We start from the raw sequence: 16,596 nt of genomic DNA, 5'->3' as shown, positions 1-16,596 counted from the left end.
GGTGAAACGAAGACACCACCTTCGGATGGAAAGAGGGCAGGGGCTGTAGAACCACCTTATCATGGTGAAGTACCAGGAAGGGAGATTGGCAAGAAAGAGCTGCCAATTCCGACACGCGCCGGACGGAAGTGATGGCCACCAGAAAGGCTACCTTCAAAGAAAGGAGAGAAAGGGAAATATCTCTGATAGGTTCAAAGGGAGGACCTTGCAGAACCCCTAGAACCAGATTAAGGTCCCATGGATCCACGGGCGCCCGGTACGGCGGAACCGTGTGAGCCACGCCCTGAAGAAAGGTCTTGACCTGAGGACAGGAAGCCAATGTCTTTTGAAACAAAATGGACAGTGCCGAAACCTGACCTTTCAAGGAACTGAGGGCAAGCCCCGCATCCAGTCCTGCCTGAAGAAACGCTAGGATTGAATGGAGCGAAAAAGACATGGGCGCGAAGCCATAGGACTCACACCAAGTGAAATAGGCCTTCCAAGTACGGTAGTAGATCTTGGAAGAAGATGGCTTTCTGGCTCGGATCATGGCCTGAATTACTTGGTTGGAAAATCCTGCTTGTTTCAAAACCTCGGTCTCAACAGCAACGCCGTTAAAATGAGCGGCCGAGAATTGGGGTGGCAAATCGGACCTCGAGACAGCAGATCTGTTCTGTCTGGAAGCTTCCAGGGGGCGTCCGCGAGAAGGTTGACAATGTCCGCGAACCAAGACCTTCTGGGCCAATTCGGGGCAAGGAGAATGACTGGAATTCCTTATGCCTTGATCTTCTTCAACAGCTTGGGCAGAAGAGGCAGGGGGAGAACAGGTAGGGGAGTTCGAACTGCAACCAAGGAACGGCCAGAGTATCGGCGCCCACTGCCAGAGTGTCTCGAGACCTGGAAACAAACTGTGGGACTTTCCTGTTGAGGCGAGACGCCAGGAGGTCTACGTCCGGGGTGCCCCACCGACGGAAGAGCAGAAGAAACGCCTCCGGATGTAGGGACCACTCCCCCGCCGCGAGGCCCTCCCGGCTGAGAAAATCGGCGGCCCAGTTGTCTACGCCGGGAATGTGTACCGCGGAGATTGTCGGAACGGAGATCTCCGCCCAAAGAAGAATCTTGGACACCTCCGCCAGAGCTGAGACACTCTGTGTCCCCCCTTGGCGGTTGACATACGCCACCGCTGTGGCATTGTCTGTCTGAATCCGGACAGGCAGTCCCTTGAGTTTCTCCCAGTGAACGAGAGCCAGATGGATCGCTCGAATCTCTAGGACGTTGATCGGCAGAGCTGAATCCCGATCCGACCATCGGCCCTGAACCGTGTGGTTGCGGAACACTGCCCCCCAGCCGAGGAGACTGGCATCTGCTGTTACTATCTGCCAGTGAATGGGAAGAAAGGAACGACCCGATAGAATGAGAGGCGACGTCAACCACCAGTTGAGGGACCGCTTGATCCGGTATGAAAGATGAACAGGGCAATCCAGGGACAGAGGCGATCTGTTCCACCTCGACAGAATGGCCTGCAGGAGAGGTCTGGCGTGAAATTGGACAAAGGGAACTGCCTCTATCGCCGCCACCATCTTTCCCAGGACCCTCATGGCTTTACGGAGGGACGGGAGTCGTGTGATCTGCAGCGATCGTACTTCCTGCTGCAGGGAGAGAATCTTCTCTTGTGGGAGAAAGACCCTTGACCGATGAGTGTCGAACCGTAGGCCGCCTAGAAAGACCAGAGGTTGGGTAGGAATCAGAGAGGACTTTTTCCTGTTGATGATCCACCCGAAATTGGAAAGTGTCCAGGACGATTGACAAACTTTGGTGAGCCTGTTGAAATGAGGGAGCTTTGATCAGAATATCGTCGAGGTACGGGAAAAGAACGAGACCTCTGACCTTCAATGAAGCCAACAACGCAGCCATGATCTTAGTGAAGACTCTGGGAGCGGTGGCAAGACCGAAGGGCAGTGCGACGAACTGGTAGTGGTGCTGACGAATCGCAAGACGCAGTAACTTATGATGTCCGGAGAAAATTGGAACATGTAAATAGGCATCTTGGATGTCTATTGAGCACATGAAATCCTGCTCCTCCATGGAAGTGATGACCGAGCGAAGCGACTCCATGCGGAAGTGGCGAAGGCGGACCCTCTTGTTGAGCGGCTTGAGAACCAAGATGGGTCGAGCTGCGCCTTTTTTTCTTTTTTTTTTTCTTCTTCTTTTCGGCACTACAAACAGGTTCGAATAGAACCTAGTGAAGCGCTCCGATTCGGGAAAGGGCACAATCACCCCGGAACTGAGGAGAGAGGCGATAGCCGTAGAGAACCCCGAGATCAAGGCTGGATCTTTTGGAGGCTGGGATTCGAAGAAACGATCCCGTGGAAGAGAGACGAACTCTATCTTGTATCCTGGTGATACGACCTCCCTGACCCAAGCTTCCTCTACGGAGGCCAGCCAAACGTCCCTGAAGGAAGCCGATCTCCCAATTGGAAGGACCCCTCGAGTGCCCGACGATAGTCATGCTGAAGTAGACCGTCCAGATCTAGATCTGGACGGTCTGCCCTGGGAAGAGTGGGATCACCAGGAAGGAGTGGGTCTGAAGGAAACTTTCTATCCTGGCGAGCCTGCGGTCTCTGTTGGCTGGAGTTGTCTGCCGTATTGAAACGGCGGAAAGCCCGAAAGGGTCGAAACTAACGCCTTAGTGGAGGACTGCGAGGCTTGGACTGAGGGAGGAGTGAACTCGTGCCTCCAGAGGCGTCCTTAATAATCTGGTCCGATTGGGACCCAAGGAGGCGCACCCCCTGAAAAGGCAGGTTAGTGAGGGACTTTTTAGAAGACAAGTCCGCTGGCCAGGCCTTTAGCCAAATTGTACGTCGAATTGCAACTACGTTGCTTGACGCCTGAACTGCGCAGGATGCGGCATCCAAGGAAGCGGAAAGAAGATAGACCCCCGCATGGAAGATCTGATTGGCGAGATCGGCCAAACGCTCCGGTTGCGCTTTATCCAAGATGCCCTGACGAAGGTAGTCTGCCCACGTGGCTATGGCCTTTGCTGCCCAGGAAGAAGCCAAGCTTGGACATACCGCCGCTGAAGCCGCTTCGAAGGCAGACTTCGCCAGGGATTCTATAATCCTGTCATTAGAATCCTTTAGGGACGCCACACCTGAAAGCGGGAGAACCGTATTATTGGAAAGCCTGGACACGGGCGGATCCACCGAGGGAGAAGCAGACCAGTTGTCCGTGAGCTCCTTAGCGAATGGATAGAGTACGCCGAGACGCTTTCCTCTTTGAAAGCGTCTGGTCGGATCCTCTCTTTCCCTGGTAAAAATCTTTCCAAACTCGGAATGGAAAGGAAATACCCTGGAGGGAGTTTCTGCCCGTCTGAACGAAACCTCCTGATCTGAGGATTTCGCAGGGGAGTCAGCAATATCGAAGGTATGATGGATCGCTGCAATGAGGTTCTGCACTGTGAACTTCATGTTTGCATCCTGGTCTGAATCCAGCTATAAAATCCCCTCAGATGACCTGTCCGAAAGCGCTTCACCTGACTCGGGAGAGGAGGCCCGAGTGGGAGGCTGCTGAGAAGGGCTATGCGGTGAGATGGGGCGAGGAGAGGATTCCGGCTGGGTCTTTTGCGACTAAAGCTGGCTGACTCAGATGGAATAACTTGGGACCTGCGTGGCCCTGCCGAAGAGTCCAGGGGCAACGTATCCAGAACGGTCACCAGGGACTGAGACACCTTGGTGAGGTCTGCCACTGATTGAGATAGAGAGGAGGCCCAGCCAGGCGTGGGGGGGTTCACCCTCACCTGGGGCAGTAGATGGCCCCTGGACGGCGTCAGGCTGAAGTTAGACCTAGTGAAAAGCTGAGGTAGTGCCGGAAGGTTGGGGGACAGAGGGCGGAGAAGGGTCAGTCTGCAGTGCAGAGCTACTCACGGTCCGGTGTCCCCAGAAGCGATGCTCTGCGACCTGTCAGTGGATGCGGGTCAGAGCGAAATCCATCCGACAGACCACCTGAGCGAAAAAACCAGCTGGCAGATGGTGATATCCGGTGACGAGCTGGTGTCCGGCTGACAGGCTGGGAAAATGACGCCTGCCTGAGAAAGAGCGCGCGTCCAGGAGAGGAGGGAGGGTGGAGCACACCACAGGGTTAAAACTCTCTGCCCTCTGGCCAATAGCGGGCTGGGCAGGTGAAGGACAGGCGGTGGGAGGGCCTGGGAAGAGCGGGAGAGAAGCCCGCTTAGAAGAAAGGGGCGGGGGGCGTGGCCGCGACGCTGCGGTAGGCCCGAACTAAAGCCGGGGCCTAAATTAGTTGCGGCGGCCGCCTGTCAGCAGGGGGTCGGCGCGGAGGTCGGAAAAAGGACGCCGCCGCCGCCGGAAGCCGCGTCCAAGGGAAGAAGGAGAGGAAGAGGCCCTGTACTCCCTGTCCCCAGAAAGGGGGGAGGGAAGGGGGGAACGCGGGGGCCAGCAATATGGAGCATGGTGTGCCAATGGGCGTAGGGCGACTGCGAGCGACCGCAGCGCCCGCTCCCTGTGCCATTGAAGAGGCGCACCCCCTGTCCGTCGGGAATGGGCAGCAAGGTAAATAAAAATAAAAAATCCATACTCACCCATCCCCGATCCGTTACCTGGGACTGAAGAACTGCTGCGTCTCATCCAACCGACAGGCTCTGGTAGGCGAGTGGGAGGGAGACTGGCGACAAGGACCCCTGGAGTCGCTGGCACGTCTTGGTGTCGGCGTCCGTCTGGCTGGTCCTGCCGCGGAGAACTGCAAGGATACGGGGTGGCAGTACACGCCGTACTCGCAGACTCCATGTGGGAGTACAGATGTGACTTTTCACTCTGTATCCCTCCGTAGAACCTGTAAAGGAACGACGCATGACGAGGTAGATATGGGTCTAATGAAAGACCCGTGTCCACCTCCTACTGACACTAAGCTAAACTGAGGAATTCCCTGCCGGTCGGTGGGGTGTACACTGCGGAGGAGGAGCTAACCTTTTTTGTGCATAGTGTCAGCCTCCTAGTGGCAGCAGCATACACCCATGGTCTCTGTGTCCTCCAATAAGGCGAACGAGAAATATTGTTGATTTCTTATGCCTACATAGCGCCATCATTTTGGGCAGCACTTTACATAAATTATCATTGCTGTCCCCATTGGGTCTCGCAATCTAAATTCCCTATCAGTATGTCTTTGGAGTGTGGGAGGAAACTGGAGAACCCGGAGAAAACCCACACAAACACGGGGAGAACATACAAACTCCTGGCAGATGTTGTCCTTGGTGGGATTTGAATAGAGGACCCCAGCGCTGCAAGGCTGTAGTGCTAACCACTGAGGTGCAGTGCTGCCTTAAATAGTATAGAACTGAGAACTTACCAAAGGCATGATTTCACTATGGCAAGTAAAACGTCTACATGTAAAACCAAATTTTTATTGGTAGATAATCTTAAATAATTTAAAATCAGTATAAGGTGCAAGACGGAAAACAATACTAGAGCTCAAATGTAATAAAAGCGAATAGGTCAATATTAAAAACTGCAAAGAATCAAGTTATATGTCACACAAAATTTTACATATGATATAATGATTACAGACTAAGAGGCAAAAAAATGACAATTTGGCTGGTGCGGCCCGTACTTCAGAATTCTATTTTAAAGTGGTCTGTTACATACAATTAAAGTGCATTTTGCAACTGTTCAATTAAATGCAGATGATGATCCTTTTAGCTAAACTCAGTCTATGCATGATTACTTGTGATCAGCTACACAGCCATTTTATGATAGGAGTCCAGCAGGATATTCCACCACCAATTAGTATTACTGAGAGCTGTCACCAGCTGCACTTTTTAGCTTTTGCTGCAGCACTAGCTATATGCACAATAAATCCAAAATCCTAAAGCGATGAAACATATCTGAACGACTGCATTCATAGAGCAAAAATTTTAGTGAGTTGAACAGAACAATAAAGTGCAAATTGTTAGAATGTATATAAACATATTAGATAGGGTGACATGTTAGATAAGGTAACAATGGTCACTAAAATAGTGGCTGAATAGGATGGAATTGTGAAGCAGCTGAGAAGTTGACGTATGGAGATGTAGTTTACCACTGTTGTATGACCCTATAGAAAGTTATGAAAAGCGCATATTCATAACCTTAATGAGCGGTACCACATGACCTCTGAACGCAGGAAGAGCTGGGGCGCTGAGACCATGGGAGAAGTAGGGGGTGCACAGACTGTGCGTCAGGAGGGGGCGAGTATGATCTGTGACACCTGCGCTCCCGCCGACCTCCGGAATATGAGTTGAGTATAAGTCGGGAGGGGGACTTTCAGCCCAAAAAAATGGGCTGAAAAACTCGGCTTATACTCGAGTATATACGGTATATACACTGCTCAAAAAAATAAAGGGAACACTTAAACAATAGACTATAACTCCAAGTAAATCAAACTTCTGTGAAATCAAACTGTCCAGTTAGGAAGCATCACTGATTGACAATCAATTTCACATGCTGTTGGGCTGTCAGCACAACCCCCATCTCTGGACATCGGGCACTCAGACCATCCTCATGGAGTCGGTTTGTAACAGTTTGTGCAGACACATGCACATTTGTGGCCTGCTGGAGGTCATTTTGCAGGGCTCTGGCAGTGCTCCTCCTGTTCCTCCTTGCACAAAGGCTGAGGTAGCGGTCCTGCTGCTGGGTTGTTGCCCTCCATCGGCCCCCTCCACGTCTCCTGGCCTCTCTCCTGGTAGCACCTCCAACCTCTGGACACTACGCTGACAGACACAGCAAACCTTCTTGCCACAGCTCGCATTGATGTGCCATCCTGGATGAGCTGCACTACCTGAGCCACTTGTATGGGTTGTAGAGTCCGTCTCATGCTACCACAAGTGTGAAAGCGCAACAAACATTCAAAAGTGACCAAAACATGAGCCAGAAAGCATTGGTACTGAGATGTGGTCTGTGGTCCCCACCTGCAGAACCACTCGTTTATCGAAAGTGTCTTGATTATTGCAAATAATTTCCATTTGTTGTCTATTCCATTTGCACAACAGCATGTGAAATTGATTGTCAAACAGTGTTGCTTCCCAACTAGACAGTTTGATTTCACAGAAGTTTGATCTCCTTATAGTTATATTCTGTTGTTTAAGTGATCACTTTATTTTTTTGAGCAGTGTACATACTATATACATACATACACACACACACACATACACACACATATACTCACACACACGCCTTCAGAAAAGCTGAAGTTGAAAAGAGGATGGCTTCTACAGATGGATAATGATCCTAAACACATGTCAAAATCCACAATAGCCTACCTCAAAACGCGCAACCTGAAGGTTTTCCAATGTCCCACACAGTCCCCTGATCTGAACATCATTGCAAATCTGTGACTAGACCTCAAAATAGCAGTGCATTAAAGACGACCCAGGAGCCTCACAGAACAGGAAGTATTTTCTAAGGATGAAAATCCCACAAACAAGAATTGAAAGACTCTTGTCTGGCTACAAAAAGTGTTTACAAGCTGTGATATTTGCAAATGAGAGTGCTACTAAGTACTAGGCATGCAGGGTGCCCAAACTTTTGCCCATTTTCCTTTTTGTAATTTTTAAAATGTAAAAGATGAAAATATACATACAGCTTTTTGCCTAAAATACAAAGTAAATGTGTCATCTTTCCTTTTAGGCTTTTTAGAGGTAATTTCATCTTCAACTTACTTAACTGTTCACAATAACAAAATTTTTTTACCAAGGGTGCTCTAACTTTTACATGCCACGGTATATGGTTTTCTCAAATGTGTGAACTGATCCATGTAACTCTACAGTTCTGGAAGTTGTCTGTTATATGTCCTTGTGCTGTCCACTTTCTCGCAGTGTGAGAATGTAGCCTCCAGCCGTGTTCACATGACCAGTACTCATCCGTTTAAAAGTATCCAGTAAAGAAAAGTCTGTATCAGTTTCAAATTGATGAAAAACGCGCAGCTTAAGGCTATGTGCACAGGTGGCGGATTTTGCACAGCCAATGTTAATGAACGGTATATTAAGAATTGCTGTGCACATGCTGCAGAAAAATCCACGCATATTTGCAGCAGGTTTTTTTTTCCCCACAGCATGTTAATTCTTTTTGCGGATCTGCAGCTGCGTTTTCCAGTCTGGCCTAGTCTCTCTTTCTCTTCCAGAAGTACAAGAGAGAAATTTCAACTGAATCCATTCGCAGCACCATCAAACAAATCCGCACAGCAAAAAAGCATTAAAATACGCATCAATTCTGCATGAAAACCGCAAGCGTTTTTCCCTGCGTTTTCTGCCAAGAGATGTGGATTCTCTGCAGAAAATTCTGCAACGTGTGCACATACCCTAAAAACGGATCTGTTTACATCGACTTCAAAAGATGAAACAAACAAATCAAGCTGCGAGTAGTTTTTCAGCCGGAAAAAAACGATTATTAAAGCTATACAATATCATAACGCATCAAATAATTTCCTTGTATAGTTTCCTCTCTTTGCACTCACCTGGCACAGCTGACGGGGGCTGTGATCCTGGATAAGGCTGCCAGGCTCCATATCTATGATAGACAGTAGAAGACTGGCCAGAGGAAGGTTGGAATGGGATGGATGGAGGGGGTGGCACTGTCGCGGGCATTGGCTGAGGTATGAATGGTGAAGGCACTGAAGGCGGGGGTGGAAGTACAGTGCTAGTTGGAGACTGGAATAAAGCCTACAAATATTAAAAGTAATAATAGCCAATGTTATTGTGAAAAAATGAAAAAACATACGTATACATATAGAATCCCCAAAATTCTGAGCCTTACTTAATTTTATTTAAATTATGTTTGAGCAGATATTCTTGTGCTTTTGGGTCACTAGGGATGTGCGTCATGGATATCGGACACGGATAGCTTCCCCTACCTACAACCCGAAACCTCAGTGCATGATGCCACCAAATCTGGCTGTATGTCCTTGCAGTCACTGGAGGGTTTGGACCCCCTGCCTTCTTAGGAATCTGGTGACTGCCTCCTCCTGCCAGATATATGAACAATGATTACACCAAGGCCTGTTTCACATTTCCGTATTTTGACGGCCGGCTAAATCTGCCAGAGCCGTTAAATACGGATCCGTCTCCGTCGTGTGGCAAACGTATGGCACCGGATCCGAGTACTTGACGGATCCGCTGGAGTCGGCATGCAGGGAAGAGAGAGAAAGAAAGAAAGAAAGAAAGAAAAAGAAAGAAAAAGAAAGAAAAAGAAAGAAAAAGAAAGAAAAAGAAAGAAAAAGAAAGAAAAAGAAAGAAAAAGAAAGAAAAAGAAAGAAAAAGAAAGAAAAAGAAAGAAAAAGAAAAAGAAAGAAAAAGAAAGAAAAAGAAAGAAAAAGAAAGAAAAAGAAAAAGAAAGAAAAAGAAAGAAAAAGAAAAAGAAAGAAAAAGAAAGAAAAAGAAAGAAAAAGAAAAAGAAAGAAAAAGAAAAAGAAAAAGAAAGAAAAAGAAAGAAAAAGAAAGAAAAAAAGAAAGAAAGAAAGAAAGAAAGAAAGATAGATTCCGGTCCCGGAACAAAAAATAGCGGACCGTCAAGGAAAAAAGACGTTGCATTGTCCGTCTCATCCGCCCGGGAGCCGCTAAAATCTTGGCGGATCCGTCAAAAAACATGTGGGATGAACGACTGTCAGTCAAGATCTGCCACTAATGTAAGTCTATAGGGGAAAAAAATGGATCAGCCCCTTTTTGGCGGATCCGTTTTTTTCTAAAATTGGTGGATTTTGACTGAGGACAAAAACGGAAGTGTGAAACAGGCCTAACTCTGAACCTGTGATCTGCGCTTCCAGCTTTGCTATCTTTTTGCATCTTTTTCCTTGTTGGTGCAAAGCTCTGATCTCTTCTTTTACATGTTTGCACCACTCTTTAGACTAAAGTCCCCCATACACATTAGACAACTGCTGGCTGAATGAGGATTTGGCTGATCGTATAGCCGGCGGGAATCATGCCCAGCCCTGCCATTCACTGCCCTATGTGAGACTACAGATTTAAGAATCTCCCCAGCGCATGCACTGTGTGCTATGAGGATTCGCTGGTTTCTGAGAAGGGACTTGAAGGTATGTGTGAGTTATACATACTACCGGCCACATACTCTCCGATATGTGATGCAGCCATTCAGTGGGAGTGGAAAACTAGAGGGCACGGCCTTGCTCCATACAAGTGTATGGAGAGCGAGGCCACGTCCACTGGCCGGGAGTATGTATAACGCATATGTACCTGCCAGTCCCCTGCTCAGAAACTGGCGAATCCTTGTAGCACAAAGAGCGTGCGCTCGGGGGGATTCATAAGTCTGCACTCAGACAGAATGACTGCAGACTTATCAATTTGGACCGGACAACCTCTTTAACTCCCCTGACCATTATCTACTCAGGACCCATTCACGCTAGACTGTCAGACAAACTAATCGATCTCAGCAGGTTCAGCCTACACTAGTCTGATGTGTATGGGGGCTTTTAGCTGCATTTCTAACATGCAATCAAAACATCACAGTCCAATACCTGGACTGGCGAGGGGTGCGATGTGTTTTATCTCAAGCTCATTTGATGCTACTAATAAAAGGGCTTCATTAGATAGTTCAAGTGTGCTTGAGAGAATACATGATCTGTAAATGTGATTCTATTCAGGTGGGGTTGAATTGTCCCGAGACTGCAGTAATCATTAAAAGCGGCATTTCTCTGTTGAATTTGGAGAACAGACTTGTTATATTGAGTGTTGGTATATAAAATTTTTCTTGTTTGGTTGGTTTATTGCAAGCTGCAGAAAGTTTCCGAAATGATGCTAACTAAACCCAATGTACAATGAGGATTAAATAATATTGTAATTTTACATACAAACACAGTGCAAAAGTTGTAGACAGGTGAGGAAAAAATGCGGCAAAGCAAAAATTATTTTAAATAATGTAGACGTGTCAATTAGCAAAATGCAAAATTAATGAACAAAAGAGAAATCTAATATCAACATTTGGCGTTACCATTTGCCTTCAAAACAGGATCAATTCGGATCTCGCCATCATTGAGTCAGTCTGGGATTACACGAAGAGCTGAAGGGATTTACACAAGCGACATCCACAGAAGATCTGTGGTTAGTTCTCCCAGATGTTTGGGAACATTCTCCCTACCAAGTTTCTCCAAAAACTGCAAGTGACAAGTTTACCTAGAAGAATTGTTACTGTTTTGAAGGCAAAGGAAGGTCACGGGAAATATTGATTTATCTTCTGTTCATTCACTTTGAATTTAGATATTTGATAAGAATTAACTATTGACGCTTCTATTTTGGAAAGTATTCTTACTTTGAGGCATTTTTTCCAAACCTGCATAATACTTTTGTACAGTTCTGTACATTATGTTTATACATATTCACACAGTGTGTATTTAATATCTACTGTTTTTTTATTTGTCTAAAGTCTTATATTCTATAATGACTAAGCTTTAGTTGCTGAATCTATACACATTTATACTTGTAGGCAAAAACAAAAAATAACAATGATCGCCTGTAATATCATAATATCAAATAAAACGGACTTGAGTTTCATTTCTGAGCTGCCCCTTTCTCAGAATGGTAGGTGAGATTTTCAAGACCATCAGATGGAAATCTATAATAATAAATGCCCTAAGCAACTTCCGGTTGTAACAACTTCCGTCCAGTTGTAACCGGTGACGTCACCGCACACCTCTTTCCATGTTAACCCTCAACACACACACTCCACTCACCTTTCACCATCTCCACTCACGTCCACTCACTCTTTCACTCCACATACGACCCTTTCTCTCACTCCGTGTCTCATACTCACGCCGTCATCGCCGCTGATCCACGATCCCCGACATCTTCTTCCGCCGGCGCCATCCTGGATCCAGACGTCCTCCACGCCGGCGACATGTTCTTGCGGCGACGCCATTTTGGATCGGCGAAATCCCGCGATAGTCAAGATGGCGTCGTCGCAAGAACATGTCGCCGGCGAGGACGACGTCGGGATCCAAAATGGCGTCGGCGAAAACTCGCGAGATTTCGCCGACTCCATTTTGGATCCCGACATCGTCCACGCCGGCGACATATTCTTGCGGCGATGCCATTTTGGATCGGCGAAATCCCGCGATAGTCAAGATGGCGTCGCCGCAAGAACATGTCGCCGGCGAGGACGTCGTCGGGATCCAAAATGGCGTCGGCGAAAACTCGCGAGATTTCGCCGACGCCATTTTGGATCCCGACGTCGTCCACGCCGGCGACATGTTCTTCCGGCGACACCATCTTGACTATCGCGGGATTTCACGATACTCAAGATGGCGTCACCGCAAGAACATGTCGCCGGCGTGGACAACGTCTGGATCCAGGATGGCGCCGGCGGAAGATGATGTCGGGGATCGTGGAGCAGCGGCGATGACGGCGTGAGTATGAGAGACGGAGTGAAAGAAGGGGTCGTATGTGGAGTGAAAGAGTGAGTGGAGATGGTGAAAGGTGAGAGGAGTGTGTTGAGGAGTGTGTGTGTTGAGGGTTAACATGGCAAGAGGTGTGATGCTATCGCATCCTCCCGATGCGATAGCATCGGGCCATAATCTAGTTTATAATAAACATGAAACTATCAGTAAGAACAATAAGGTATAAGCAGCATGACGTGGCCTCTACCGCCACCTGCTGCAGGAATCACTGTAGCACAATTCTTTCTTTTATACAGGGTGATCCAAAAGTAGGTGGACAGAAAGTAACATTTATTTTGATTTATATATAAAATTATATTTTCTAACACAAGCATAACATTGACAATTAAATTTTATTCTGAACAATAATACAAAAGCCCTTAAATTTTATCAACGCAGGCGCTAAAACTGTTTTCCATCACAATTTGCACAGTTTTGAAGTCGGCCTCTTACGTTTCGACAAACATTTTTGCACAAGTCTCTTTGGGTATTAATGTCTTGAAATGCATCTCTTATGTAATTTTTTAAATCACTGACACTTTTTGGTTTTCGACTATGAACTTTGTCCATGAGTACTCCTCAAAAGAAAAAATCCATTGGGGTCAAGTCTGGTGAACGTGCCGGCCAATCAAGTGGGCCTCTTCGGCCAGTCCATTTATTAGGAAATGTTTCATCAAGATCCTCGCGGACTACTCTTGAATAATGTGGAGGGGCCCCATCTTGGTGGAAATAAAGGTCATTTAAATTAGGCTGTTGCTGTAACTGGGGAACAACTTGATTCATTAGAATTTCGAGATACTTATCTCCTGTGACTGTTCCATTAAAAAATGGTCCAAAAACACCAAAATTTGAAATACCAGCCTGAACATTGACACCAGGCTCATTTAGTTGTTGCTCTAATGTTAAATGCATGTTCTCATTATACCAGTGAATACAATTATGTCTGTTAATATGGCCATTTAAAAGAAGCTTCATCACTCCACATAAAGTTATCTAAAATTACTGGATTTTCTTCAAGCATAATCTCACTACATTGCAGCCGCCTGTCTGGATCATCCTCCAATAAACCATGAATTAGACGTGGACGATAAGCTTTCCACCCAATAGATTTCAGGATTCGCATGATGGAAGCTCGTGAAATTCCCAATTCTAAAGAGACTCTTCTGGTGGACTTTTTTGGACTCTGAACAAATGTTTCAGCACCAAGGCTGTTTTGAGTCGACCAGTTTTTGGGCCATTAAGGATTGAGCCAGTGGCATCGAATTTGTCACGAATGTGGTAAATGGTCTCTTTGGGGCTTGAGTATCACATTTTTCAACCCAATTTGCTCTACCTGTTTCAGCATTTTGAGATTTCCAATACTCTTTTAAAATCCATTTTCTTTGATCTGTATTTAAATGATTTGCCATTATGGGTTATCTGAATTATCTGAAAAGAAAACAGACTTGGGGGAGATTTATCTGTGAAAACTGGATCTGTGAAACTGACTCAGTTGCCCTTAGCAACCAATCAGATTCCACCTTTTATTTTCCAAAGAGTCTGTAAAGAATGAAAAGTGGAACCTGATTGGTTGCTAAGGGCAATTGAGTCAGTTTCACTTTACACCATGTTTGATAAATTTCCCCCTTCATAACCCTATTACACATACTGTCCACCTACTTTTGGACCACCCTGTATATTTTTTTATGCCCTATTTCACTTGCGGCTTTGAAAAAAAAAAATCAAAATGAATATCTATGGTGTAAGGATTCAGATGGGATTCGACACAAACCTGTTTGCTTCCTTCTTTATAGGGGAAGCCTTCCGATGCTCTGCTTGGTTTGATTGTAGCTGATGGATAGCTACTGGAGGTCTTTGAAGGGTATCGCTGCCCATTTACAGCCTGTCCCTGAGCATTCAATAGACGATCTCGTAGTTCACGCACCGAACTCTGAAACGATAAATGGATTGTAAAATGTAAGAACCCCAACAGCAGCAATTGTAAAGAATGTGACTGACTACCCAATTCCTTTGAGCCACCTTGGGAATAAGGAATTATCACAAGCATGGGGTCTTCCCACCATCATGAGTAATGGCATATCCCTGGGATTAAGGGGCTTGGACCTCCAGCATTAAGTAGAACGAAGGGAGGATGGTGGTGGTGGGGTAACGTGCTATCCACTTATTGTGCAGGGAATGGTACTCCAGTATGTAATTGACAATGCATTGAAGTACAATTAAAATACCTGTGACACATTTTGGCATGTACCTGGCCAGTATACGTCTATAAAGGCACATTGAGAAATATGGTGGAGAGATGTATGTATATATATATATATATATATATATATATATATATATATATATATATACACACACACACACATACACACACACAAACTATATGTATTTCACAATGTATAAGGCGAACACAGTGTCATCATTGCTTTACACTAAAGTGCAGCTATTACAGAAAAGAAGATTAGTATGTGCCCAAACCCATCAGAAACAGAAGACTTCAATTGAGCAAATATTGCTTCACTGTATCACACGTTGAGGGGAGTCATAATATTACCCCCCAATATTACTGTGGGGCCCTATGATGCTTCTACTTACCTTGGATCAAAATAAAATCACAGCGTACAGCATCAGAAGACATATTACACTACTTACCTTAGTAAATGTGGAGACAAACAAGTCTAAGTGCTACAGTTTTGCCGTTCGAACAGTTCAATGCTACCAAACTAGGGAAAGACGCAATATGCTGCAGCCATAGTAAGGTTAACTGGACACTGTAGGTCGGTGAGTTATTAAATGAGATCTGTCATGAGATCGCACAATACAAACTGAATACATCATTAAATGGATCTTAGACCCAAGTATGAATGTAAAAAAATCTTTACAAAAATTTTGGCCAAAATGACAGCTCCTCAGCAACCCTTCTCCCTGCTGTTGCTGAAATCTCCGATGACAGATGTCCCACGTGTCTACATACGAAAAAAATAAAAAGAGGGGGAGCGCACTAAGGCGGTAAATGAGGGACACCAGCGTGTTTAACAAAGGTAATCCACTCACCTGATGTGGTTGTCAAGGGTCACAACCACCTAAGGAAGTTTTGGCCGCTGCAGATCCCGGGATGCAGACAAAACAATAGAGAAGAGAAAAGCCGGGGTTTGTCCGCGCTAGATCACATTGCTGCCCTAACGAAGTGGCCAGGAGGCCATGAAACGCGTTGGCTTGAATGTGAATAAAGGTTTGCTTGCATCTTCGGTTGGTTCCTTGTGGTCTAGCGCGGACAAACCCCGGCTTTTCTCTTCTCTATTTTATTTTTTTACGTGTGTACATAGGGAGAGACCTGGCAATCAACTAGAGCAGAGCGGGGAAAAGCCGGCCAGAGCAGTGCTGGACATGTCTCGTCTCTCCTTAATGTCTCAATCTGATTCTTCAAACTATTTTTTCTCTTATACGCTAGAGAGAAGAAACCTACCTGGCTGCAATAGCACAGCTAGGCTCTGTTCCATGCTGCCTGTGGTTTCGGCAGCAGGAATAGACTGACAGGTTCTCTCTAAGTAATGCCTGCTAGGTATTTTTTCATTGCCTTACAATGGTGCAGGAAATACAATGCATATATAGTGATTACAGGGATGTTACATAACAAAACATTCTCTAGTATACAGAAGCCGTGGCCAGCAACACAAGTGATATCCTGTATGGGGCTCTCCAGGCAGGGGACCCCCCTATATAATGGCTACAGAAGTTCTCCTGGTAGAACAACAATTGTAACAGGATGAAAAAATGAATGATCTATTCACCAATTCGCCCATATAAGACATTAACATACCTCCTCCATGTCGCTGGGCAAGTAGCTCATGGCAGCAGTAAGGTTCCCCTGAGATGCCAGGAGACTGGCATATTGTGCGACCTTCTCTGCTAACACAGGCCCTTGTGGTGGCAGTACGGCCTCTCTGAGGAGCTCAATAGATTTCCTTAGTACCATGGCCTTCTCCACTAGGTCCTAGAAAAGGAATACGCAGGCAGGCAATTAAGCAATCAAAAACACCACATCTTAATTCTCGTAGCTGTACCACCTTACCAGCAGAATAACCAGAGTGACTTTAGAGTTTATTGCTCTTTTTATATTCATTATTGTTTTATTAAAGGTCAGTAGGTTTGTGTGAAACCTGAAATTGATAAATTGGCCTTTATTAA

The 16,596-nt window shown here is 46.0% G+C and overlaps 1 protein-coding gene across 4 annotated transcripts in view; it reads right to left on the bottom strand.

Moving 5' to 3' along the window:
* Window positions 1-16,596, bottom strand: part of SEC31B (SEC31 homolog B, COPII coat complex component) — a 169,009-nt gene that overhangs the window by 41,563 nt on the left and 110,850 nt on the right. For all 4 annotated transcript variants that reach the window (XM_073585777.1, XM_073585778.1, XM_073585779.1 and 1 more), the window contains 3 exons: window positions 16,229-16,402; window positions 14,180-14,338; window positions 8,482-8,686 (listed from right to left, as the gene is read on the bottom strand). In XM_073585777.1, coding sequence (XP_073441878.1) covers window positions 8,482-8,686; window positions 14,180-14,338; window positions 16,229-16,402 — 538 coding nt within the window. The remainder of the gene's footprint in view (window positions 1-8,481; window positions 8,687-14,179; window positions 14,339-16,228; window positions 16,403-16,596) is intronic.

Source organism: Dendrobates tinctorius, unplaced genomic scaffold (genome assembly GCF_039654945.1).
Source record: "Dendrobates tinctorius isolate UK_male_01 unplaced genomic scaffold, ASM3965494v1 ptg000089l, whole genome shotgun sequence".
Taxonomy (NCBI): domain Eukaryota; kingdom Metazoa; phylum Chordata; class Amphibia; order Anura; family Dendrobatidae; genus Dendrobates; species Dendrobates tinctorius.
The sequence above is the reverse complement of the archived record's forward strand: the minus strand, read 5'-3'. Positions and strand labels throughout refer to the sequence as shown.